Source organism: Suncus etruscus, chromosome 3 (genome assembly GCF_024139225.1).
Source record: "Suncus etruscus isolate mSunEtr1 chromosome 3, mSunEtr1.pri.cur, whole genome shotgun sequence".
Taxonomy (NCBI): Eukaryota; Metazoa; Chordata; class Mammalia; order Eulipotyphla; family Soricidae; genus Suncus; species Suncus etruscus.
In genome coordinates, this window is record NC_064850.1 from 159,334,124 (window position 1) to 159,361,619 (window position 27,496).

General features: G+C 32.8%; 1 protein-coding gene across 1 annotated transcript; it reads left to right on the forward strand.

The window, feature by feature from the left end:
• Positions 1–275: 275 nt before the first annotated feature.
• LOC126004504 (desmocollin-3-like) lies at positions 276–26,427 on the forward strand. Its single transcript, XM_049770916.1, is given in 14 exon segments — positions 276–345; positions 2,342–2,547; positions 4,614–4,733; positions 7,884–8,039; positions 9,904–10,048; positions 13,129–13,295; positions 15,239–15,373; positions 15,960–16,145; positions 19,846–20,102; positions 20,216–20,358; positions 22,244–22,468; positions 25,078–25,237; positions 25,239–25,303; positions 26,282–26,427. Coding segments are annotated over 14 exon segments (2,124 nt in total). The 5' UTR covers positions 276–332.
• Positions 26,428–27,496: the final 1,069 nt, after the last annotated feature.

The window sequence follows — 27,496 nt, forward strand, 5'->3', positions numbered from 1 at the left end:
TTTTATTGAAAATATCTTACTAAAATAATTTTGCATTTCTAAGTAAAATATTATTTTATGATAGCTGGTTTTCAAGATTATTTTGTGAACAATAAAGAGAATGTAGACTATCTTTGTCTTTAAAACTAATGTACAGTTTATTAAAGTAATAAATAAAAATTTCTTAGAAAATAAAATAAATTCTCGATTAAAAAATTTTGTATAAATGAATATTCGTCAGTCTAAATAATATGCTACTATGACTTTTTTTTTAATTCTAGGTCTTCAGTTTTGCTTGTGAAGCATGCAAACTTGTGACATTTAATATACCTTCTAAACTGGAGGCAGAGAAAATGATTGGCAAAGGTAAGAAATATCAAGTTTATTAAAATTAGAAGTTTAATTTACCTACAGTGCAAAGAGCAGATATTTCATTTTTGCCTTTTATAAACATGTAAATATATATTATATTATATTATATTATATTATATTATATTATATTATATTATATTATATTATATTATATTATATTATATTATATTATATTATATTATATTATATTATATTATATTATATTATATTATATTATATTATATTATATTATAATCTATTATAATTACATACAATTCAGGATAGGTATTTATTTTTGTTCTATTATTTCACTAAATTTTGGATGGATTTGATTGCAAATATTTACTCTATTTGTGAAGTCATATATTTTGGAAGTGTTAAAATTTTCATTAAAAATTTCATGTACAGGGACCAGAGCGATAGAACAGCGGGTAGTGCTTGCCTCACACACACTTGACCTGAGTTTGGTCACCGGCATCCCAAATGGCCTCCTGAGCATGCCAGGAAGGTGTCCTGAGCAAAGCTAGGAATAGCCCCTGAGCATCGCCGAGTGTGGTTAAAAAAGAGACAAAAAATTTTACATGTAGATTACTTTTGTATTTTTGTATTACTCTAGGATTCTAAGCATTAAAGATCTACAGAAAAATCAAAGTTGAGTTTTTTTAAATCAGTATTATAGATGTATTATATAACAATGCCATGAGTCATTCTTAAAAATTGAAATTAATCAGTCATTTTCTCACTGAGAAAAGTAGGAAAACCCAACCTTTCACAGTAGCTAAGAAGCACTACCTAGATAGTTTTTTTTTATGGTCCAGGGGATATTGGACAGCACCAAAGTTTTGCTTTTTTTTAAAATAAAGGGATAAAATTTATCCCAGAGATATCAATTGCACATTTTAACAGAATGTCACATTTCTAGTTAATTTAGATGTCATTTTTATTTCTATGGACAGGAAGAAAGAAGCATCTGTAAAAATTTATTTATATATTTGTTTATTTATTTAGTGATACAGGTCATCATTCTGTTAAATAAAGATGGAAAATACTTTGTCATTAATAAAAATGTTCATACTTTATAATAATTTTTTTCACTTTTTTAGTCATACCCAGCAAGATTTACTCCTAGTCCTGTGCTCAGGGGTCACTTCTCATATGGATCACAGAACCATTTTCAGTGCAGGGATCAAAACTGGGTTTGCAACATTCAAGACAAGTTTATTTCTATCTCCCTGACTTAATATTTTTTTAATTTCTTAATTTTTTTCTGAGACATATATGTATAACATTAAATGAACTATATAAATTTTGGATGACATGAATCCTTTGGAAATTTACTTATGTCAATTTGTAAGTTTGGTTTCTATTGGAATAATTGAAAATGAAGTTGATTTTATACTATTGATATTTAAAACCTCTTATATTGATACTTATATTTTAATATTTATTATGGAGAGCATATTTTCAGGCAAAGACTGGAGACTGAAGTTAGAGTTTTAGCACGGATCTTAGATGAGAAGGTTGTATAATAGCGAAAGGTCAATGGGAAGAATTCAAAGATTGATTTCTTTAAGTTTGGCAATTTTCTTTACTCATACTTCATTCTTTCGGCTCATATATGTTATTTCTAGTTGAATATAGGTGCAACTTAAAGAATTTGGATTTAATTGTTAGTAAACACTTATTTGTTTATTTAGGTCTATGTGGCTGTATGTAGCTCATCATGATGATGAGCTACATATGTTCCTGCTTTATGGGAACATCACTTTAATAAGCTCTACAGAAGCTTGACATCTGTTATATAAAACAAGTAAAGAGTAGGAAATGATTATTTCTTAACGCAAAAACATGCAAATTTTAACACATGTGAAGAGTGGTTAAGATAGCTGGTAAATGCAAAGTGACTTATTTCATCTCACGTCATGATTTTGATGATTGTATAAATTATTTTAACATTTATTTTTAGTTTTGCATGTGCTTCAACTTACAAATTATAAAATTTTGTTTGCAGTTAATCTGAATAAATGTCTCAGGTCTGCTGACCTCATCCAGTCCAGTGATCCTGATTTCAGAGTCCTAAAAGATGGCTCAGTCTACACAGCCAATGCTGTTGTTTTGTCTGATGAGAAAAGATCATTCACCATATGGCTTTCTGACATGAAGAAACAGACACAGAAAGAGATTACCGTGTTTTTGGAACATCAGAAGCTGGGCAAAGTATATCAATACGTTCATGCATTTTTTTTCATTAAATGTTTTCATTAAACATTGTTAAAACTACTAAAGTAAAAAAAACTCTCCACCATCTTTCATGTTTCTTTAATCTAAAAACATCTCCTATGAATTCCTTTTTCTGATCCTGTGTCCCACATGACCTTATTTACCCCCTTATTAGCATTTGAATATTTTTTGGAGAGATGTTCAGTTTTTACTTCTGACTAAGCTCAGAGATCAGTTCTAATGGGTACCAACTACTCATGTGTAAAGCAAGCACTCTACCCACTATACTATAAATGTAATACTAGATTTTTAATTATTATAAACAATTATGTGCAACTGTTTCAAGGCATGAATTCATTTTTTTGTCCAGTTTTATTTTACCTGTAGTCAGATTAGGTATGTTAAGTTAATATGAGTAGTAATTCACAGTGATGAGGTTGTTTTCAAATGCTAAAATTTTTAGCACATATATATGAAATATTATCATATATATGAGTAAGAGTATGCAGGGCTTGGAATTGATTATCGTCCAAGGTTATTGACTGCAATATTAGATTACACATCAAGAGAAATACTGCTACGAAATCAGTCACAAATAATTAAATATTTATAGTGAATTTTAACTAATCATCTAATATATTAGTGACAAAACTGATTTAGTACCATGATAAATATTTTATAAAATGTTTATTGAGGCTGGAGATATAATACAGATAACACAGAGCTTCCCTTGCATGTGGTCGACTCAGGTTCACTTCCCAGCATTCTTTATGGTTCTCTGAACCCAACTAGGCAGATTCCTGAGCATAGAGTAGGATTAACCTTGAGTAACCCTGGTGTGTTTTTAAAACTTTAAAAAACTTATTAATTTCTTTTCAGGAAATAAAATAGGCCTCTTTCTATACATGAAAATAAGATATATATATATTTAAAAATAATAAAAAATGTTCTACAGACTTCACTGGCTAGTATGGTAACCAAACTGTAATATACTTAAAAGTATGACCACTTTTAGAAAGATATATATAAAACAAAAACTTTTATTTAGAGAAACTTTATAATTTGAATAAGCTCTTTTATAAACCTTATATCCTAAAAAAGTCATAATGATCAAGTATTAAGTTTCAACCTGGAGATTTTTAAGACAACCTCATTTTTTTTGAGTGACACTAGATGTGGCCCAAGAAACAAAATAAATAAAATTAGGTTTTGTATACTAAGGGTAGATGCCAAGAAGAAGAATCACTGGATCATGTGGAAATTGTATTAAGTAAGAATTGAGATATCCTTGAGACATATATTATATGTATATATGTATATACATATAAATTTGAGACATATATATCTATCTATCTATCTATCTATCTATCTATATATATATATATATATATATGCATTTTCCATAAAGGGTGAACCAGATAACATTCTCAGCAACAAGAAATGAGGATTTTCTTTCACCACATCTCTGCCAACACTGTTTCTAGTATTTTTATATATGGCATTCTCACTAATGTGAAATGGTATTTCCTTGTCATTTGGATTTGCGTTTCTCTTATAAGTGATGATAAACTTCTTTATATGCCTACTGGCAGTCTGAATGTCTTCTTTAGGAAGTTTTTAGTTTATCTCCTCATGCCATTTATTGGTGTTTTTGTTTTTTGTTGTTGTTATTGAGAGTTGTGCTGTATATATCTTGGAAGTAATACTTTATTTGGTATATTAGGTGCAAATATTTTTTCCTTCTAATAGGCTTTTTTACTTTATTTTGTTTCTATTCCATATAGATTTTTTAAAGTTTTATATAATCTCCCTTTAAAGTTATTTTTCTGTATTTGCCAATGGGTCAAATCATCAAAAACATCTCAGAGGTCTGTACCTTGTAGTGTTTTTTCTTTTTCTTCAATGTGTTTTATAGATTATTGTCATGAGGTCTTTAATCAATTTTGAGTCAACTTTAGAATAAAATGTGAGGGGAAGTGTTAGCTTTATGGACCTCCCACTCTTTCCAAACAAAGTAAGCTATGACACTTTTCTTTCTTTGTTATTTCATTCTCTAAATTCAGGCACTCAGAAAAAGACACACTAAAGAAACTGTTCTCAGACGCACCAAGAGGAGATGGGCTCCCATTCCCTGTTCAATGCTGGAGAATTCCTTGGGCCCTTTTCCTCTCTTTCTTCAACAAGTAAGTTTTACATTCTTCTGAGTATGGGTGTTTTAATTTTTCCAGAATCTGTTTTGTTCAGGTTTAACAGCTCATTAAAATTTTAAATATAAACTGATTGATGATGTTTATGAAGTGCAATATAAGTAAGTGCGATGAGAAAAAGAAAAATCACTAAAAAGTAACCCCTGAGCATCACAGGGTGTGGCCCAAAAAGAAAAAGAAAAAAAAAGTAAATAAGAAAAGTCTACAGCCATTAAATAGTGTTCTTTGTTTTATTTGGCCATTTAGCAGATAGTTCCTGCACAAATATATCTTGTGAAGGCTCTGCTCTAAGTTTTTAGGTAGAAATAATTTATCCATAACCAAAGCTCACTTGTAGTTAATCAGCCTAATAAGAAAGAAAGAATGAAACCATTACAGTCCAAGATGACTCCTGGATTCATGAGACGAGTATTAAATTTTGAGATGAACTATGATATAAAACAATGTAGGAAGAGACTTTTGTGTTAAGTCTGGAAGGATAGGGAAGGGCCCTGCAGGTAAATTGTGAAAGCAGCGGTAGGGTTCGGTGTGTAGAAGTAAGTAGGTGAGCATGACTTCTGCAAGGATTGCTTAGTTGTTTTCCTTTGTATGGCAGGGAGGAAAAGGGAGGTTAGTACAAGAATAAGATAGGTGTCAACTCATAATAAAAGTGCTTATATAAGTGCTTATATAAAAATGCTTAACACCCCCAAAGAAAAGGTTTTAAGTTGTATTAGGCTTCTTTTCTATTAGGTGACAAATGAAATATGGAGAATGAAAACAGTTACTGACATTGGGCTATGGTGCTTGCCTTTTCTTTCTTGAATTTCTATTATGTGGTGAGTACCGTATTTGCCGGTATATAAGACGACTGGCGTATAAGATGACCCCCTAATTTTGCAGTTAGAACATAGGTTTAGGCCTATATTCGCTGTATCAGACAGAATGTTCCTGGGCTGCCTGTGTTCCTGTGCTCATGTACCACAGTGAGTTAATCACAACAAGCAAAGGTTCAAAGGTTCTACTGTAATAGACTTCCTCTCTGACTCTGGCCCCTTTGAGCAGGCTTTTGACAGTGTAGATTCGGTCCAGAACATTGTCTAATTTGCATGCATCAAAAGCCTGCTTGGATTGGCTGAGTTAGGGAGGCGGTCCGAGCAGCCTGGCAGTGATTGGTGCAACATTGTCTAATTTGCATGCATCAAAAAGCCTACTTGGATTGGCTGAGTTAGAGAGGCAGTCCGAGCAGCCTGGCAGTAATTGGTGCAGGATCGAGTTGGAAAATTCGTTTTGTGGCAATATTCAGACAATTTTCATTTAGCGGCATGTTGAAATGTTTTCGGGATATATTTGGCGTATAAGACGACCCCGGATTTTAGGTTGACTTTTTTTCATTTCAAAAGTCGTCTCATACGCTGGCAAATACAGTATATCAATGCAAATAATGTGACCTGTGCTCTACTTATTTATATTTTTGATAATCTTTTTGTCGTCTTTTATACTTAGATTTTTCTATATAGTCTGGTATTGATTTTATTTTTCTTGTTTTTCTTGTATTTTAAGCATGGATGAGGTATGATCACAAACCATTTTGTATAATTGAAGTTGAACAGATGATACTTCGTTTTAAAGCGTTTGCACTTTTCTCCTTAAAAATGTATCTTTATATGTTTTTCTGGTTATTTACTTTTCTATATACTCTCACAACAACCCAATTCAGTCCCTAAGTTTTTGCTCTATGACATACATCATGAGCATTGTTTATTATTTATATTAACTCTCTCAATAACCATATTTTCCTCAGAGCTCTAAGGATGATTAATACATTCAAAACTTAAAATTTTATATTTTCAGTTCAGACAACCTTGCTGACAGTACTACTTAGATGAAAATTGAATGCTTACCTGAAGCAGCTGAATCTGGAAAACAAGAAAAAGCATTTATGTACTCATCTTCAAAATCTAATACTTAGGTCAATAGGAAGAATAGATGTCGGGGATACAGCTGACCACTGACATAGTATCATCCTTTACTTCTTTGTACCACATATCAAATTCATTGGCAGATCCTGATGGATTTGTTTTCAAATGTGTACAAAATTTAATTAGTTCTACCCATCTCTACTGCGACATTGCTGATCTAATCAGTCATTAGCTTTTCCATGATTATTTGCTGTAACTTTCTTTCTTTTTTTCACCTTTTAAAAAATTTATTGTATTTTAAGTCTATTTCCATTTTTATTATTAATGTCTTTATTTAAACACCTTGATTACAAATATGATTGTAGTTGGGTTTCTGTCATGTAAAGAACACCCCCCCTTCACCAGTGCCACATTCTATCACCAGTGTCCTAAATCTCCCTCCTCCCCATCCCACCCCCACCTGTATTCTAGACAGGCTGTCTACCTCCCTCATTCATTCACATTGTTATGATAGTTCTCAATGTAGTGATTTCTCTAAATTTGCAATAAGTTCCTGTTTACTCTTCCTACATCTCCCTTTCACCCACCCAAATCTAGTTTTAGCAGAACACCAAGACTTGTTCCTTTACGTGTTATATGTGGTTAATTTCTATCAAAAAATTCCAATACTCTATCTAATTATAAGGAAATGTTACCATCCTTGGAACTATTTGTGAGGTCCTATTACACATTTCTCGTCTGCCTCCACCATTGCTTTCTGGATATCAGTGACTTCCCTGCTGTAGTCTGAACACTGCAGCTACAACCCTAGACTGATCCTTTTGTATTTTCTGTTTTCTTTACTAAGAAAAATCTTACCTGATTTGTTCTCATAGTTCATTTTCTTCATTTTTGTTACTTTTCTTCTCTAAGAAACAGCAACTTTGCATTTCTTTCACAAGGATATGAAAGTCTGTCTCATCCCTGCTAACAATGAGTGTTATTCTTCTTTTCTATTACTGACAAATAATTAGTTTGCTTTGTTGTTTTTCATTAGATTTTTATGATAGTCATTTATATTGAATTGTTGTTCTAAAAGTTGAGTAGCCTTAAAATTTTGTTCACTACTATTGTTGATAAAATAAAAATATGATTGATATTTCATCAACTCCATATCTTTAAATATTGCTTGAACTTCTAAAAATAGCATCTCAACAAAAAATTTAAACATATTGTTCTCTTTTAGGTTCAATCTGATGCAGCACAAAATTATACCATCTTCTACTCAATAAGTGGGCGTGGAGTTGATCAAGAGCCTTTAAACTTATTTTACATTGAAAGAGACACTGGGAATCTGTTCTGTACTCGACCTGTGGATCGTGAAGAATATGATGTTTTTGATGTAAGATTTTATAGATAGGAAGCTGTAGATGAAATACATTTCTTCTGAGTCCTTTATTTTTATATTCTCTTCTTAGTGGGTATCTTAAAATAAAAGAAAATAATAATTCGGGCCCGGTAAGATAGCACAGCGGTGTTTGCCTTGCAAGCAGCCGATCCAGGACCAAAGGTGATTGGTTCGAATCCCGGTGTCCCATATGGTCCCCCGTGCCTGCCAGGAGCTATTTCTGAGCAGACAGCCAGGAGTAACCCCTGAGCATTGCCGGATGTGGCCCAAAAACCAAAAAAAAAAAAAAAAAAAAAAAAGAAAATAATAATTCAAAGTACTTAAGCTCTTTTTCTAAATGTTTGTAAGTCAAAGTAAAGCAATGTACTTGTTTGTACTTGAAATCTAATTTCATCACTTATCTAGGAAATTATTTTAATTATGAGATAGTATTTCTCTGATTGGTCCTGATACAATTTTTCTTTCCAAGATATGACCACACTTTACTATAAGAGTCCTTCTCCCTTTTCTATTCTGCTTGTTATCTTATTTCTATGTGTATGATTCTCTAACAATGTCTTAAAACTAAAAAAAAAGAACACCAAATTGATTAATAATCTAGCATTATGATAGAGCTATTTTATTTGTTTTTGCTTTTTTTGTTTTTTGTTTTTTTTTATTTTGGGCCACACCCGGCATTGCTCAGGGGTTACTCCTGGCTGTCTGCTCAGAAATAGCTCCTGGCAGGCACAGGGGACCATATGGGACACCGGGATTCGAACCAACCACCTTTGGTCCTGGATTAGGTGCTTGCAAGGCAAACACCACTGTGCTATCTCTCTGGGCCCGATAGAGCTATTTTATAAACAATGGGGAAAAAACTCAACTTTTTATAAAGCATGGTTAATGTTATTGAGTCATGCCATCATCTCTGTGGTGCATAAAGAATGATTCCTCAAGGGAAAGAGGAATTCTTCTTATAAAATAGATGCTGAATGAACAAAAATAATGTCCAACATATCACATTTTTTACTTATCTCTAGAAAAGTTTTAATCTATCCTACAATGTCTGACTAACCAAAATGCACAAATAATAATGGCATTTGGAACTGCATTCACTTTAATTAATTAGTAATGTGGAAATATGTATCTATGGAGTAAAATATGTAAAGGACTTGATGTTGGCAATATCTGGTACAATTCTTTTCTTTAGATTACATATAAGAATTTTCCTCATTAGAGTGACTTTAAGTGTACCCTATGTAATTTTTTATGTGTATATGGGGCCGGCGAGGTAATGCTAGAGTTAAGGTGTCTGCCTTGCAAGTGCTAGCCAAGGATCAGGACCTCGGTTCCATCCCTCGGCATCCCATATGGTCCCCCAAGCCAGGGGCAATTTCTGAGCGCATAGCCAGGAGTAACCCTTGAGCATCAAATGGGTGTGGCCAAAAAACCAAAACAAAAATTTTTATGTGTATAACATTTGAATTCTTTATCTAATAAACATTTATTAGATTTATTGTAATATAATCTATATTTTATTTTTATTATTGTCATTTCTACTAAGTACTCATTGCTCTTTATTTCCCCATTGACATTGATGATTAAAATGTTAGAGATCTGGAGAGATGGGGCAGGGGTAGTACTTACCTTGCATGACTGATGCTCAATTCTTAAGAAATAATTGGTAGATGTAATCCTTGAGCATAGAGGAAGAAGTAAGTCCTAAAGAGAATTAATTATGGCCCCCAAACATCATATAAATTGATGATAATTGCCTTATTTTTACTGAAAATAATTTAAAAATAAAGCTTAACATTATCTTCTACTAGAATATCTTATTAAATTACAACTGAACTGAATTCTCCTTGTTTTGCAGCTAATTGCCTATGCCTCAACTCAAGATGGGTATTCAGCAGATTTACCTCTCCCACTGCCTATAAGAATAGAGGATGAAAATGACAATAAACCTATTTTCACAGAAGAACTTTATAAATTTGAAGTTCCAGAAAGTAGTAGATATGGTGAGTCAACTTTTAAGAGTAAATTACATTACGCTAAATAAATTTTGTACATTTTCTTATGAAAGCAAGATAATTATTCCTATGGTGGCCCTATACTGGTATCTTCTTTTCAGAATACATTTTAAGTATATCAAATTCAATCAATATATAGCTTACATATTACTATAGGAGTTTGTGGCGATTCCACTACAAAACTTTTTTTAATAAAGGAAAATTGCTTTTGTTAATTTTTTTGCATATGTAGCTGGCTTAATTTATTTCATTTCACCGCTGAGTGAGTTTATCATTTTTCCCTTCAAGGAGGATATTTTGGCATTATGTATAACAAAACTAAAATAAATATATTTACTTATTTGGTTTCATTTATGCATGTGATGATTGTATTTATAGAAAATACGTTCTATTTTGGTTTTAGGTCACACTTGTGTATGCTCAATACTTACTCCTGACTTTACACTCAAGAATAAATCCTGTAGATCAGGGGGACCATATGTGGTGCCTATATTGAATTTAGTTTGGTTACATGCAAAGCAGGCACCTTACCTTTTTTACTATTGCTATTCTTCTGAAATTAGGTCTTTTTTTTCTGGGAACCACTCCTGGCAATACTGAGAGATCTTTGTGGCATAAAAATGGAACTAGGACTTCCTTCACTATCAAAACATGGTATTTCAGATCTATGAGACTTCTTTCTGGCAAAAGACAAAAAAAATTAAGCATTTATCAATATAATTTATTCTTTTAAAATATAGCTTAATTCTTCAATTGTAAGTAATATTGAGGTAATTTTTTGGTTTTGTCTTGATTTTGTTTGGGGTTCACACCTAATGGTATTGGGACTATCCAGACTATGCTTTGGCATCCCTTCTGAAATTGCTACTAGAGATCAAACCAAGGCCTCCTGACTGCAAAACATGTGCTCAGTCCTTTGAGCTGTCTCTGTGACTCATAAAAAGAACTCTAGACATAATCATGTGCTCTCATCTCAGTCGAAGATGGCCAAGATGTTTTAGATTTGTCAATCCTTAAATGTGTCATTCTCTCGAGACTTACATATGAAAATTAAGATTAAATTAACTCATATTATAGTTGAAAGTAGATAGATTTAATCTTCAAGGATTGCTTTGCTAACTTGTTTACTAAAATTTGTTAACTTGACTCCTACTCTCATGGCTCAGTTAAGGATGGAATGTTGTTATTGTTGAATTTAGGCAAATCTAGTTTTATTTCTGGGAGCCACCCAAGAGAGGTCAGGGGTTACTTTTGACTATTCACTCACATTTAGCAGTGCTCTAGGAATCGTAGGGAATGCCAGGGATTGATTCCATCCCATGCAAGGAAAGAGCCTGGCCCACGGTACTATCTCTGGTCCCTTAAGTAACCCAATTTTTAATTTAGGATCTGCTATTATATACTGTGGGAACTCATATAAGTCCTTTAGATTTCTAAGATTATTAAGATTTCTACTAGTTACTTAGATCTTCACTACCTGATTATATCTGCTGCTTCCTTTCATATGTGCTTTGATAATTTAATGTCATAGATGTTAAACACTATGACTCACATAGTCCAATTAAAAGGTAAAAATCACTGTTTTCGAGTTCAGAAAATCTAGTTTTTGATTCAAGATGCTATTAATTTACTGTGGGAACTCTTAAAGTCCCTTTGAGTTCTCAACCCTGTAAAATGAGTTAATTACATTAGATGACCAATAGCGTGTTTAAATTCACAAGCTAACAGAGGATAAAATCAAGGACAAACACTTTAATACTAAAACTAACTAGGCTAGTCTAATCATCCTGTGTTGGTAGGATCAAACTGGTTTAAACTGTAATGCTTTGAACTAGTAGATGTTTCTTGAGTTTGCTTTAACGTTAACACAGACGTAGGTTTTGGACAAAATTTTGTCAACTATGGGTCTGTTTATTATTACATAGGCCAGCCTTATATACAAGATTATATAATATATAGATTTATATACAAGTCTCTGGATTCAATTTTATGGGAATTGAAATGCCATTATTAAATGTATAAAATATTATCTGTATATACTTTTGGTACATGAAATTACTTAGCAGTATAGATTTTTTACTTCTCAGACAGATAAAAAATTCTAATAGGTCTAATTAAAGAAAAATTAGAATCATTTCTCACCATATAATAATTAGTATAAACTCCCATCTTCAATACTAAGTGGGAAGTGGGGACAGTGGGGAGATAGATTTTAAACTGATGAAAAAGAAATGGCAAATGAGGAATGTTAAGGATTCACAAAAATCATCTTAGAAAAGAAACTGGAAAATAAAAAACCAACCTGACTCTAATTATATTCAAATGATTTTTAGTCATTCAAAAGTTTAAATAAAATTGAGGACTTTAGCGGTGGGAAAGTTGCAGTGATGAAGGATGGTGTACATCTGTGATTGAAACCAAATTTTGAACATTTCTGTAACCATGGTGCTTAAATAAAGACATTGCTTTAAAAACTCTGATTTGTATAGGAGTCATGATTATTCTTTGCAGTTAAATTTCTCTGTGTTTAGAAATATATGTCAAAATTATTCTTAATCACACTTAATACATTTTTAGTAATCTACTATCAGAAATGTTAAACTGTGAGCAAAGTAAAAGTACACATTTATCTTAGCATCAAAGTGTTTCATATAATTTTTGTGAGGTAGTTTTAGTCTATATCATGTAAAAGTAGAATGCTTTTGTAGGAATCGAATATCTTTCTATTCAGTTTTAAATTGGGTTTCCATGCATGATTACTGCTAAAAATTGTACAGTGTATTTACGTTTATTACTAAACATTTTTTAACTTTAACTATTTTTTTATTAACTTATTGATTGGTTGTTGGGCCACGCAGCAGTACTCAGGCTTTACTTCTGGCTCTGCACTCAGAAATCGCCCCTGGCAGGTAGGGGGACCATATGGGATGCACGGAATAGAACCGGCTCCTTCCTGGGTCCACCGCATGCAAGGCAAATGGCTTACCGCTGTGCTATCTCTCCAGCCCTGTATTTCTAAACATTTTGAATGCTTGAAATTAAAGATGTATTTTTATTTTTACATATAGGAACTACAGTGGGAGTAGTCTGTGCAACAGACAGAGATGAACCAGACACAATGCACACACGCCTCAAGTATAGTATCGTGGAGCAGACCCCGAGATCTCCAGGGCTCTTCTCCGTGCACCCCAGCACAGGCGTCATCGCCACAGTCTCTCATTCTATGGACAGAGAGGTAGATTTCAGACTCCGTAGGAAATTCTTTCAATGTGGGTTGTTTCTCTCTCCCTTTAGCTGAAAGTTAGCAACTTCTAATTTAATTTTATTTTAGTATGTGACAATGTGTGCACTTTCTGTTGCAATTTGGGGGGTAGAATCCCTGGACTCATTTATGCAAACTGAATGATCTCTCGCTGAGTTACATACTTAGACATGTTAGTTATTTTTAAATTAATTATTTTTATGCATTATTGGTATATGTTATTTATATTTTTTATGTAAAGGAAAATACAAAACATAATAACAGGTCACTTGGAGTTGAAAATAATAGAAACAGAACCTATTTCTATAGGAAGAAGTTGTGACTTAATATTATGTAAATTTTTCACTTGTGACTCTGATTATATCTCAGTAAAGGTTTGTTGGTTATGTGGGATCACTAGTTTTGCTTATTTCATGAGATGGCACCATGCTCTGCCCATTAATCAATAATACATAACTCTTTAATATTTATTAGAAAAATAGTTTTGAAAGTTGATTGATTTAAAAATCTTTAGCACTTCATACATAATAGAAACACATAAGTTCATTAGATATTTGTAATTTTTCTTGACTATACATATTATATAACAAATAGAGAATAAACATGAAAGAAAGATTGAGCTGAAGTAAGATTTCTTATAGAAAAGTATGATTTTTATTATTGTTTTGTACAATTTGTCAGCCTACATTTACCTGAAGTTGATTAATCAAATTTATGTGGACAAAATAAGTTTATTAAAAGAACACTAATGGGGGACTGGAGCAATAGCACAGTGTATAAGGTGTTTGCCTTCCACAGGCCCAGGTTCAATCCCCAGCATCCTATAAGGTCTCCTGAGATTCCAAAAGTTATTTCTGAGTGCAGAGCCAGGAATGAATCCTGAGCAATGCCAGGTGTGGCTCAAAAACAGGATAAAACAAAATAAAAAAAAAAAAGAAAACATTAGTGGTTCCCATTAAGGCTAAAATAACATAATTGGAGAATTAATACAACTGAACAAGAAATATAAATGGGGATAAATTATAAAATAGATTTAAGGGACAGTAACTGGTGGAATAGCACACTTGCCTTGCTATGGCTGACCTGGTTTCAATCCCTAACATCCCATATGGTTCCTTGAGTTTGCAATAAATTCTTGCTGAGAGCAGAGCCAGTATTAACCCTTGAGTATTGCTGGATATGGCCCAAAAACAAAAAGGGAAAGAGTATAATACAATATAAAGCCTATAACTTGGAAACCAAGGTTTTCATATTTAATTTTTATGGGGAAAATATGGGAATCTTTGAGAACAACCAATGAAGGATGTTGAAGAAGAATACAAATAAAATCTAGGAAATGAACAAGTGACAAAAAGAAACAACCCATTTAGAGAAAGAAAATAGTAAAGGATTCTAAGACTCTGTAAGAGGAATATTTCACAGTGAAATGTTGGTTTCCAATGTGGAAGATAGTGAAATAATATAAAGATTGTGGGAGGAATAGAAAGAAATAGAAAATCAATTGAAAGAAAAAGAATTAAAAGAAGAACTGAAAAATAGTCTTTAAGTCTAAATTCTTTGTATGACTTTTGTAACTAAATCCATGCAAATAAGTAAATCAAATTAATGCATGGATATATACAACATAAAATAATGCCAAATTAAATATCATTTTAAGTATAAGTGAATGGTTTAAAAATTAGTTAAAATATTTGTTTTAGGGAGCAGAGAGATAGCACAGTGGTAGTGCACTTACCTTGCATGCAGCGGTCCAGTGAAGGACCCCGGTTCAATTTCCTGCATCCCATATGGTCCTTTGAGCTTGCCAGGAGCGATTTCTGAGTGCAGAGCCAGGAGTGACCCTGAGCACCACCGGGTGTGGCCTCAAACCCCCCAAACAAAAAACAAACAAACAAAAATATTTGCTTTATTTTCAGGTTGTAGACAAGTACGTAGTCCTAATGAAAGTACAGGACATGGATGGCCAATTTTTTGGTTTGATGACTACATCGACTTTTGTTATAACAGTAAAAGATTCAAATGATAATCCACCTACTTTCAGAAAAAGTAGTGTAAGTATGTAGTACTGTTTCTACTTTGTTTTTATTTATTTGTATTTATTTATTTATTATTTTATTTTATTTATTTTTGTTTATTTAATCTAAAGTAATGAGATATATATTACATCTATTTATGTTATAAGTAAAATTTAAACTATGTGAACTTTTTTATTACTCAGAATATACTCAGAATATTATTATCTTCCTCTTGTTAAAGTCTTTTTACATTAAACATTATTTGTAATGAGTTTCTTTTCTTTTCGTTTGTGAACTATACCATGTAGTGCTCAGGGTTTACTCCTGGCTCTGCACTCAGAAATTATCTCTGGTAGGCTGAAGGGACCATATTGAATGCCCAGGATTGAAATCAGATTGGATATGGGTAAGGGCAAGCTACCTACTAGCTCTATCTCTCCGTGCCCAAGAGTTCTTTTTATTTGCAAGATAATCTTCCTGAAATAATGTCAATTTTTATTCATGGCTAATGACAATAATATAGGTTAAAACATTATAAAAAGTATTTTTTGTAAATAAGTATCTTATTTTCTCTGCAAATATTTTCTTTATAAAATAAATTCAAAGAGTTTTTTTTTTCTAGTATGAAACATCGGTAGAGGAAAATGTATACAATGTGGAAATTTTAAGGATCCCAATTGACAATAAAGATTTAATGAACACTGCCAACTGGAGAGCCAATTTTACCATCTTAAAGGGCAATGAAAATGGACATTTCAAAATCACTACAGACCAAAATACAAATGAAGGTGTTCTCTATATTGTAAAGGTATAGTAATAATGAATAGTTGACAAGTTAATAGGCTTTAATTAAAAAAAATGGCTTAATCAACTAGTTTTAGGTCATAGACTCTACAAGTTAGAAGATAATTGAATCTATTTATTGATTCCATCTCAAACCTACCTTTCAAAAATTTACATTTAAATTCAAAAGTAAGATATATTTATAGTTTGTGAAAAGTACTATGGGAAGCCCAGCAGGTAGGAAACCTAGACCCTTTTAACCCAACAAGATTTTGTGACATCTACTGACCACAGACATCTGTTTAAGTGCTGGTATAATTCTGTTTTGCACAATGGGTCATAAAAACCCAACAAGGTATTTACTCCATATTGCTGTTTTGCATTGTTAATTATTTACTTCATTAGTCAGAAAAGTAGAGAACACTTGTTGCTGGAAGACCTTTTCCTTGTCTCTATATCTGTCTAAACCTTTTTTTTTATCAGTCTTTTGAGTTCTAAAGAATTATTTACTCTTAACATTGAGCCCTGGAGTCCAACAATTTTCTTTTTTGCACAATGTCCATAAAATATGTCAGGTTATGCTTGTTTCATAAAAATAATTGATTTTCCTTCTTTGTATATACTCTAAAGTAGCAAAAATGCACAAAAGATGGAGTAATGTTAATATTACCATTCATTGTTTTCACATGAGACTGTGTCAAAAAAAGTAAACTAAATTGATTTTGTGAATATAATTAGGTGATTGGATGCAAATCCAAATATAGTTGTAAAATGTTTCTTACTTTGAACCACCATGAAGTTAGAGTTAGAAATCCTGAGAACTTGATGCCCATACATCCCTTTCTGTTCTTAGCTTACTTGATCTGACTAAGTCATGACTTCAGTTGCCTGAGGTGGTCTTCTCTTACTGAAATTTTGATTATTTTATTTGTCTCTGAGTTTAATTTTAAAATAATACTCCTTTATTATCAGTTCTTATGTTAGTTTTATCTACCCCTTTTCATTTTTGTTTTACTTAATTAAATTCATCAAATATTTTTGCAGTTTCTTAGCTACACCCAACTATGCTTAGGGCTTATGTACTGAATTCAAGGATCATTCTGGTGGGGCTGGAGAGACCATCTGGGGTATCAGGTATTGAACCCTAGCCTGCTATAAACAAGTGACATACCTGATGTACTGTTTCTTGACTACCACACCCTTTTGAATTCAGTCTTAAAAAGCGTCTTTATAGAACTCTTTCGGTAGCTATTTTTGTATTTAAGGTTACCTTATCCCTTTTCTTTGTAAATATTTTTGAATCTTTCTTGAAAATGTGAATATATCTTTGATTTTTTTTTGAGTTTTGGGCCACATCTGGTGATGTTCAGGGATTACTCCTGGCTATGCCCTCAGAAATCGTCCCTGACTTGGAGGACCATATGGGATACCTGGGGTGATCAAACCGGGTCTGTCTTAGACTAGCTCCAGCAAGGCAGACTCCCTACCCCTTGAGCTACTGCTCCAGCCCCATCTCCTTGGTTGTTTTATCTTTAAGTAATTTTAACTTTAATGATTTATCTTCTATTTTAAATTGTATAAAAATGTACGATCAGGGCAATCATAACATTTTTTGCCATTATTTTTAAATATATTTTTGGCACAGACTTGATGATGACTTATTCATTAAAGTATAAATGATACCAAAATGTAGATTGCTGTAAAGAAATCTTTCTCTTCCAATTCCATTTTTCTTTTAGTGTCAGAATTTTGCTCAGAACAGGAGTGCACTTTATTTCTTTTTACTTTAAAAGATTAAATGACCAGGAAATGAAACCAAAAATTGCTTAGGTAATGTATTTACCTAAAGAGAAATTCCAAACATTGATCTGTTAATTGGTCTTTCTTATTATTGAATTATATTGAATTAACTAAACATGTCCTGTTTTTTTCTTTATTTGCCTGTGTGACACCTTAAAAGGCTAGTGAAATATATTGTATAAAGCACTTGCCATATAACACTAATATATTCAATGTTATTCATAGAACAATTATACAGAAAAACAATTCATAAGAAACATTTCCAAAGTTACATAGTATCATATAGTAAGGCAGAATTTGAATCTCATTTTCTTTGAGTCCAAGTATATTTTCTTAATTGTATTGTTAAAGTACTTTGCATAATGATATTATCTCGAAACATTAATCACTTTATTATTTGAAATATAGCTACTATATATTTTTCTACTTCTCCATTAAATTTTATTATAATGAAAATGAAAGCACAGTGTAAGATAGTATTACTATATTTTAAAATACTATGCCATAATTTTCAGACTAGTGTTGTGACAACCCATGATGTTATTTGGCTGAGTTCTGGATAATCTCTCTATTCATCAGTGGCAGTAGGGCATATAAACTTGAACATGATAGTTACCATTAGTCATTTTCTGTATAGTAAAGGTCCTCAAGAATATTAATTTATAGGAAATTATTATTAAATTAATACTATGTACACACAGTATATTTTTGAATATTTTTCTAATAAACATTAAAAATATATTTTTTAATGAAAAATTATTTTCACTGATTATTTCATCTCTAGATTTTAAACATTTTAGTATTTGAAACACTAAGATATAGCCAGCTTAAGCCTAAAACAGTATGTAAAAACACTCTAAGACTTTAGTAAATTTGACTATGAATTGATTAAGTGTACCATTCAAAGAGCATCAATTTTTCTTCTACTAAAATAAACAGGAATTAACTTAGTTAATTCATACTGAGTTTTGAATTGTTTTTCATACTGATTTTCTAATTTATGGAATTTTAATAGAAACCATATTTTTAGAAACATAGAAGTATTGTATTTAACTAATTAATGAAAGAACAAGCAAACACACAAATCCAAATTCTAAAGCAAAATAGATTGTGAGAAAAGTCTGCAATAAAATTCCTCAATTATATGCCACTTGGAAAATTAAGTGCATTTTAATATTTACATGTAACAGCCAATCTAAGCATTCAGATGAATTTGGAATATTGTTTCTATCAGAGTGAAGACAAATCTTTGTTCAGTTTCAGTTTTGTTTAAGTCAATAACTCATTTCATGAGAGCTGTAAAATGTCTGTGTCCTGGCTGTTGTAGTAAATAGATAATCAAAATAAGATTGTATTTTGCTAGGAAATAGGATGGACTTTAGCAAAAAAAAATTGTTAAACATTGAGCAGTAGCATCTTTTCACATCTCCAGTTTCAGAGCAATTCTCCTGATAAGAATGAGGTATAAAAAAATTTTTAAGAGGCCAGAACGATCTTACAGTGGCAGGATATTTGCCTCGCATGCGATCAACCCAGGTTTGATCCTCAGCATCCACTGAGCCTGCCATGACTGATTGTAAACACAAAGCCAGGAATAATCCCTGAGAACCATGAGGTGTGGCCGAAAAACCACACACACACACACACACACACACACACACACACACACACACACACACACACACACCCTATTTTATGAATTGCTTTTCCATAGTACTATAAAACCACTTGCATAAAGTTTTGGATTACACTGCTTAGTTATGAACACTTCTCTTTTTTAACAAAGGATGAAAGAAAGATACTTTGACTAAGCAGGAAAACAGAATTTAGAGAGTACTGTTCAGATTGACAAAAATTCTTTTGCTTTTTTAAAATACCGGTTTCACTTTATACTCACGCTGATATTTATATACTTAATTTTAAAGCCACTGAATTATGAAGAAAACCATCAAGTGACCCTGGAAGTCGGTGTAATCAGTGAAGCTCCATTTACTAGAGATGTGCTTAGAACAACAACTATGAACCGAGCCGTGGTCACAGTTCACGTGAGGGATCAGGATGAAGGGCCAGAATGCAGCCCTGCAGTTCAATACGTATGGATCAAAGAGAATGAAGCAGCGGGGTTGAAGACCAAAGGCTATAAGGCATATGACCCTGGAACGAAAAATAGCAATGGGTTAAGGTATGACGATATCTGTGACCAAATACCAGAAATACATTAGTCATAATTGTGACAGTAACTTACTTTAAAGAATCTCATTATCACAACAAACTAATTTTATACTATATTGACAGGTACAAAATGTTGAATGATCCTAGAGGGGGGATCACTATTGATGAAGTTACTGGCTCAATCCTAACTTCCAAAATCCTGGACAGAGAGACTTTATCTCCCAGAAGTGAAGTATATAATATTACAGTTCTGGATACAGACCAAGGTAACGTTTTGGGGGAGGATTTTTATGAAGGAATTGGAGATTACAATAACATTTATGTAGAATTACTCCTGTGTTAATAATACCAAATACTTAGAAATGTAAAACTCTGTTGCTATTTTGTCTAACAAGATGAAACTTTTTATAATAGAATCCATTTAACAGTCATTGAAACTTTATTTCAGCATTGGGATCTAAATGCCTTTTTATTTTTTAATTTCTTTATTTGTTTTTGGGCCACACTGATGATTCTCAGGGGTTACTTCTGGCTATGCACTCAGAAATCCATCCTGGCTCAGGGAACCATATGGGATGCCAGGGATCGAAGCCAAATCCATCCTGGGAAGTCATGTGCTCTCTCCAGTCCCAGGGATATAAATGCTTGTAGATGTCTAGAGGATGTGTAGATGTCTAGAAATTTCTATAAAACCATAATATAGGCTTAAATATGATGCAACATTTTTAGATTTCTTTGAATCCCTTATCCACTTGAGGACCACAAACTGGTGGTAAAACATGGAAACCTGGTAAACTACCAGCCCTATCATATATTATTATGTATTATCCCCCAGTCATATAATGGTGAAACAGCAGGAGCCAAACATACTAGCCAAATAGTAGTTTCATGGTTTAGAGAGAAAACAGGGTTAAGGTACTTGCCTTGTATATGCCCAGATTCAATTCCTAGCACTCCATAAGGTTTCATAAGTTCTGCTAGGAGTAATCCTGTAGTGAAAGCCTGAGCATTGCCAATTGTGGCCCCTAAGAAAAAAACCCACAAAAAACCTCAAAATCTTATTACTTAAAATGTTAGATTCTATAAAAACAATGCTATATAGTTTTATTATTTCATAAATAAGATAATTTTAGGGGTTTTTTTTATGTCTTTACCTTTAGCTAGTACTAAGATATTTCTCTTACTTCCATAGTCTATTGGTGTAAAATAGTTGAAGTATACTGCTTTTCATCACTTTTATTGAATCTTTACTTAGCCTAGCTGGTTATTAGATAACAATATTTTTCCTTGATAGGATAATTAAGGCAATAATTCAGTGTTTCTCAACATGGATATCATATTAAAATATTTAGAGGAACTTTAAAAATATCCTAGATTAAAAAAAAAGAAAACAAACATCCATGGGTTAACACTAGCATCGAACTAACCAAATCAGAATCCCTGTATGCAGAACTTGAGTCATACACTTAAAACATTCACACAAGATTAAAATTGCCACAAAACTGAACTAACTATAATGTCAATATTTTACTGTACTTTAGCCTGTATTCCTTAAGATAATCCCAGAAAATGGGAGTTTGACTTCAGAAATTTGATTTTACTATTTGATAATAGTTATGACTAAAAATTCATTGGAAATTGCATATGATTTGATAAATAGCAGTACTTACTTGAGATAACCTACAGGTAACATTTATCTATAAATGGTATTGTTTCTCCAAATAACCAGTTCAGTTTTTGAAGGCCTCTTATATCAAGAATAGAATCTAATTTGTTTTATTTTTTGGTTTTTGTACCACACGAGTAGTGCTCGTGGCGTATTTCTGACTCTGCATTCAGGGATCTCTTCTGGTGGGGTTTGAGAGACAATGTGGAGGACTGGGCACTGAATTCTGATCATGTGTGAGGCAAGTGCCCTACTCATTGTACTATCTTTTCACTTCATGAGCGCAAAGCTTACTTCTGTCTGGCTCTCTCTAAGGGATCACTACTGACAGTGCTTGGGGTAACATATTTGCCACTGGAACTTCAAGTTTTGTAAGGCATGTATGACAAGCACCCAATTACCGTACAATTGCTTCAGCCCTATTTTATTACTTAGGAAACGATGGGAGATTTTTGCAAACTACAGTAATTCTCTTTTCTTTATAGATAGTAAAACATGTACTGGTACGCTTGCAGTTTATGTTGAAGATGTGAATGACAATCCATCACAATTACTTCAATGTGACCTAATAATTTGTAAGCCAAAGATGAGGCATATTGACATTTCAGCTATTGATCCTGATGAACCTCTAAGTGGGCCCCCATTTTCTTTCAGCTTGACAAATCCTTCTGCAGAAATCAATAGGATCTGGACCCTCACCAAAGTTAATGGTATGAAATAAAAATAATGATATATAACTATGAAATAACTAACAATGAATTTGTAAATAATGATATGACATATAACTGAAATAATTTACAATTATTTTGCTTATTTATGCACATAAGCTATAGTGTAAAAACAATTCTCTTTACCATACTTTTTATAAATAAGTGAAATTTTATGTTATCTTATATCTTGCATTTAAAAAGAAAGATACCAATTTTTTACTTTCCTGTTTTTAGACACACCAGGTGGTACAAAGAGCTTACTCCTGGCTTTGTGCTCAAGGATCTCTCCTGGCAGTGCTTAAGGGCCATAGCTAGTGCCAGGAATTGAACCCAGGCCAGCCTTATTCAAGGCAAACATTCTACCCACTCTACTATCAATCTGGACCCAAGAAAAAATCACAGTTTTTATGAAACCCCAATTTGTGTTTAGAACAAAGAAAGAAAAATGGCTGTTAAAATAATATGGAGCTTGTCATTAAGAGTGTGTTAGCTATGATTTTAAATAATCCCAGTGAGGTGAAAACAAAAGAGAAGTAGAGTAAATTTTTCTCTAAGAAATTAGAAACAAGGGGCCAGGACAGTGGCACAGAGTGGTAAGCTTTGCTTGCTCTAGCCTAGGACAGACCGCATTTCGATCCCCTGGCATCTCATATGGTCCCCAAGCCAGGAGTGCTTTCTGAGGGAATAACCAGGAGTAAACCCTGAGCATCACCAGGTGTGCCTCCCCCCCCCCCAAAAAAAAACAAAAATAAAGAAATTAGAAAGGAGGAATTGATATATGGTACAAGTATTCTATGGATTTTGGTGTGATGTGAACAGATGTCTGGTATAATTCTAGACATTATTCAAGGATAATAGACTTGGCAGGTGTAAAAGTTTCTATTTCAGTCATATTTCACTGACGCATATGTTACTATGTCATAATATTAATGAAAATAGACTTTTGTGTAGACTGTCTATTCTTCCTAGAATAGATGATTCATCTAAAAATAGATGGTCTACCTCCTTCTAGTTACTTCCTTGCTATGAAGTTTCATTATTTTGGGGGCACCTACTAGACACATTTTAAGTGTCAGGGGATATATAGAGACTAAAATGCAGACATAACTCATATGCTGAAATTAATGAAGTCTGTCTGGAAGTAGGAAGGTCACTATTGACTTTTTGGGACGTTTATTATAACCCCTTTCATGTTGTATTATCATCTTTTTACATTTCTCCTTCAATAAAATGAGATTCTTCTTTTCTCTTTTTTTTTTTTTTTTTGGTTTTTGGGTCACACCCAGCAGCATTCAGGGATTACTCCTGGCTCTATGCTCAGAAATCACTCCTGGCAGGCTCGGGGAACATATGGGATGCTGGGATTTGAACCACTGATCTTCTGCATGCAAGACAAACACCTTACCTCCATGCTATCTCTCCGGCCCCAATAAAAGAGATTCTTAAGACATTTGCAGTCCATCTGGGTATCTCTAGCACCTAATATATCTTTATTTATCCAATAACTTATTATTAAGTCTGTATAAAATTGGAAGTACATGAAGAATCAATAAATCAGTATCATTAAATGTTAGAATGTTTTGGTATGGATGTCAACATATTAAAATGGGAGGAGTAAATTGTAGTGGTGAAGTGAAAATTTAACATGTTGAGGAGGCTGGCTTTTGTTTAGTGAAAGTGGCTATGCATGAGAAGTATGAAACAAGGCAATTTCATACCCATATTTATACCTTAAAAAGGTGAAATTGGTGATAGGGTGATTTGAAAGGCATATAGTTGAATGCTAAAAAGTTCACAAGTTGTTGCAATGCTTTGAATTGGTAAAACATCACTTAATCTAAGTTTCTGTTCCTGAGAGAGAAGAGATTATGAGATCTTTAATTTACGACAATATAATTCTAAAAACATCTATTAAACCTGTATTTGTATTCTTTTACATATTGGAAGTGAGGGTCAACCCAGAATTTTTGAACAATCTATAGTTATAAAAGTGAGACAAGCAAAAATCATATAGTTTGCCTTGAAAAATTGTCTTTGGTACCATAAAAGGAAATGGAAAAGACAATCTGAATTTAAAGCATTCTCGTGTGTAGCTGTGGCTATTCTTTGTTTACGATAAACAGGTACATACACAGTGACATACTTGATTCTGTAACAATATATTATCTTTTGTGTCCTGCATTATTTGTTTGTTTGTACTTTCGGTTTTTGGAGTAACATCCAGTTAGTGCTCAGGATTTGTTCAGAGATCTGCACTTATCACTACTGATGGTGCTTAAGGAGCTAGTTGGGGTGATGGCCATGAGCCACGTGTAAGAACAAAGCCTTACTCACCTTTCCATTACTCCAGCCCCTAGATTAATTTTCAGGGAATATTAAATACTATTTAAATGCTATAGAGTCATTCAATGCTATGTTATTTCTTCGATCTGTCATATAAAAGCTTTGCATAATACCTATGCAGATATATTGATGCTAAAGTAGTTGAATATAGTTTTTCATTCTTATTCATTTCTCTATGACAGGTGATTCTTTTATAATAATGTCCCTAAAAACAATTAAAACACATACTAAAGAAAGAATAAATATGTTTTAAAATTTTCTTTCAGATACAGCTGCCCGTCTTTCATATCGAGAAAATGCAGGATTTCAAGAATATAATGTTCCCATAACTGTAAAAGATAGAGGAGGTCAATCTTCTTCAAAAACCTTGAGAGTTAATTTATGTGAATGTACCCATCCAAGTCAATGTCGAGCAAGTCAAAGGATGTGCAGGAGTAGTACTTGGAAAATGGGCTATCCTGGCAATATTGTTAGGTTTAGCACTGCTTTCTAGTAAGTTTTTCTTTCACTTGAAATTCAAATGTGTAGCAACTATCCAAGTGCAGAAAAATTCTTTAAAAAATATTCTTAATATTTTTAGGAAGGTTCTGTGGTTTACAGTTATTCGTAGTTGAGTTTCAGGCCCAGTCACACCACCAGTGTCAACTTCCCTGCACCAGTTTTCTTAGCTTCCCATCACTCCTCCTTTTTGTCTTTAACAAGTATTCATAAGTGTAGTTGTAGTTTGAGTGCTTTCAGTGTTGTTGGCTCTGTGGTATATATATATATATAAACACATTACAGTATATATACCTGTACCTCTTTATATATAATATAAATATATTTATAATATATACAGTATATATACTTTACCTCTTGAGGAAATAAGGATTAAGTTTCTGCTAGAAGAGTAGTGATAAGGATCACAATAAGTGGTTTTTTATTTGTACTTTTTATGTAAGAATTTAGTAAATGTGTTTGAAACTTTGTAGGTCATTTGGTTCAAAATTATAACCCAATCAAGATTTTCCTTTCAAGCTAGAAAAACTGTCTAGAGTTTTGGACCATGAGCCTGGTCACTTCCTAATATTAATTTGAATATGAATTTTCACACAAAATTAACTCTTTTTTTTTTTTTTTTTGGTTTTTGGGCCCACACCCTAGTAACGCTCAGGGGTTATCCTGGCTATGTGCTCAGAAGTTGCTCCTGGCTTGGGGAACATATGGGACACCGGGGGATCGAAACGTGGTCTATCCAAGGCTAGCGCAGGCAAGGCAGGCACCTTACCTTTAGCGCCACACCCCGGCCCCACAAAATTAATCTCTATACTTCTTAGGACTTTTTACAGTTTAAAATATGAAAATAGTAGCCCTTGGTTCAAATATAAATCTTATGACTAGTGGAATTAACTAGCATCAGATGCTAGTTAATAAGAACGAGATTAGTATTGATTTTATAAATGCTAACCTTTTTCTATTTTACCAACTTAGCTGTACTTCTAAGTTTAGTATGTGGAGTTGTTGGTGCACAGAAAAGGAAATATTTTCCTGAAGATTTAGCACAGCAAAATTTAATTATATCAAACACAGAAGCACCTGGAGATGATAAGGTGGTAAGTGCTATTTTATTTAATTGATTGATTGATTGATTGATTGTTGAGAGATTTGAGCCACATTAAGTTAACTCTGAGCTCTGCAATCAGATATAACTCTTGACTATGCTCAAGGGACTATATACAGTTCTGGGATTGATCCAGGGGAGCCACAGGCAAGGGAAACATGTTAGCCCCCTGTACTATACCTTTGGTCACAAGTAATTTGTATTTGATGAATACTTATTTAACTGACTCCCATAATTTCTTCTCCATATTTCTATGAAGTTATTTTGAAATTTAGGAGTATTTACATTTTTAATTTGATCAGATTATATGCACATACACATTTTATCTATCAACATTCAAGTATTTATATAATTGGCATTTATCGATTGTTTTGGATGGACACATCTCTTTGGCTCTGCTCAGGGCTTAACCCTGGCTTTGTGTTCAGGGACCAATTTTGTTGGTGCTAGAAGGAACTTAAGTCATGCTGGGATTAAACTTTCAGTGGCTATATACAAGGCAAACTTCTTATTGTACTATCTCTTTGGTCCTATTACAATTTTAAAATAAAATGTACTAGTTATTTTCTTCTCTATCAATCTATTATTTAACACTTTTTCTTAGATACCATGACTATTTCATAATTGAAATATTTATTCTGCCTCTTCAGTTAATACTTGATTATTTCACTCAGCATAATAGATTCCATGTACATCCCTGTATAAGAAAATTTCATGACTTCATCTCTCCTGACAGCTGCATAATATTCCATTGTGTAGATGTACCACATTTCTTTAGCCATTCATCTGTTGAAGGGTATCTTGGCTGTTTCCAGAGTCTTGCTATGGTAAATAGTGCTGCAATGAATATAGGTGTAAAGAAGGGATTTTTGTATTGTATTTTTGTGTTCCTCAGGTATATTCCTGGGAGTGGTATAGCTGGGTCATATGGGAGCTTGATTTCCAGTTTTTGGAGGAATCTCCATATTGCTTTCCATAAAGGTTGAACTAGACGAAATTCCCACCAGCAGTGGATAAGAGTTCCTTTCTCTCCACATCCCCGCCAACACTGCTTGTTCTCATTCTTTGTGATGTGTGCCAATCTC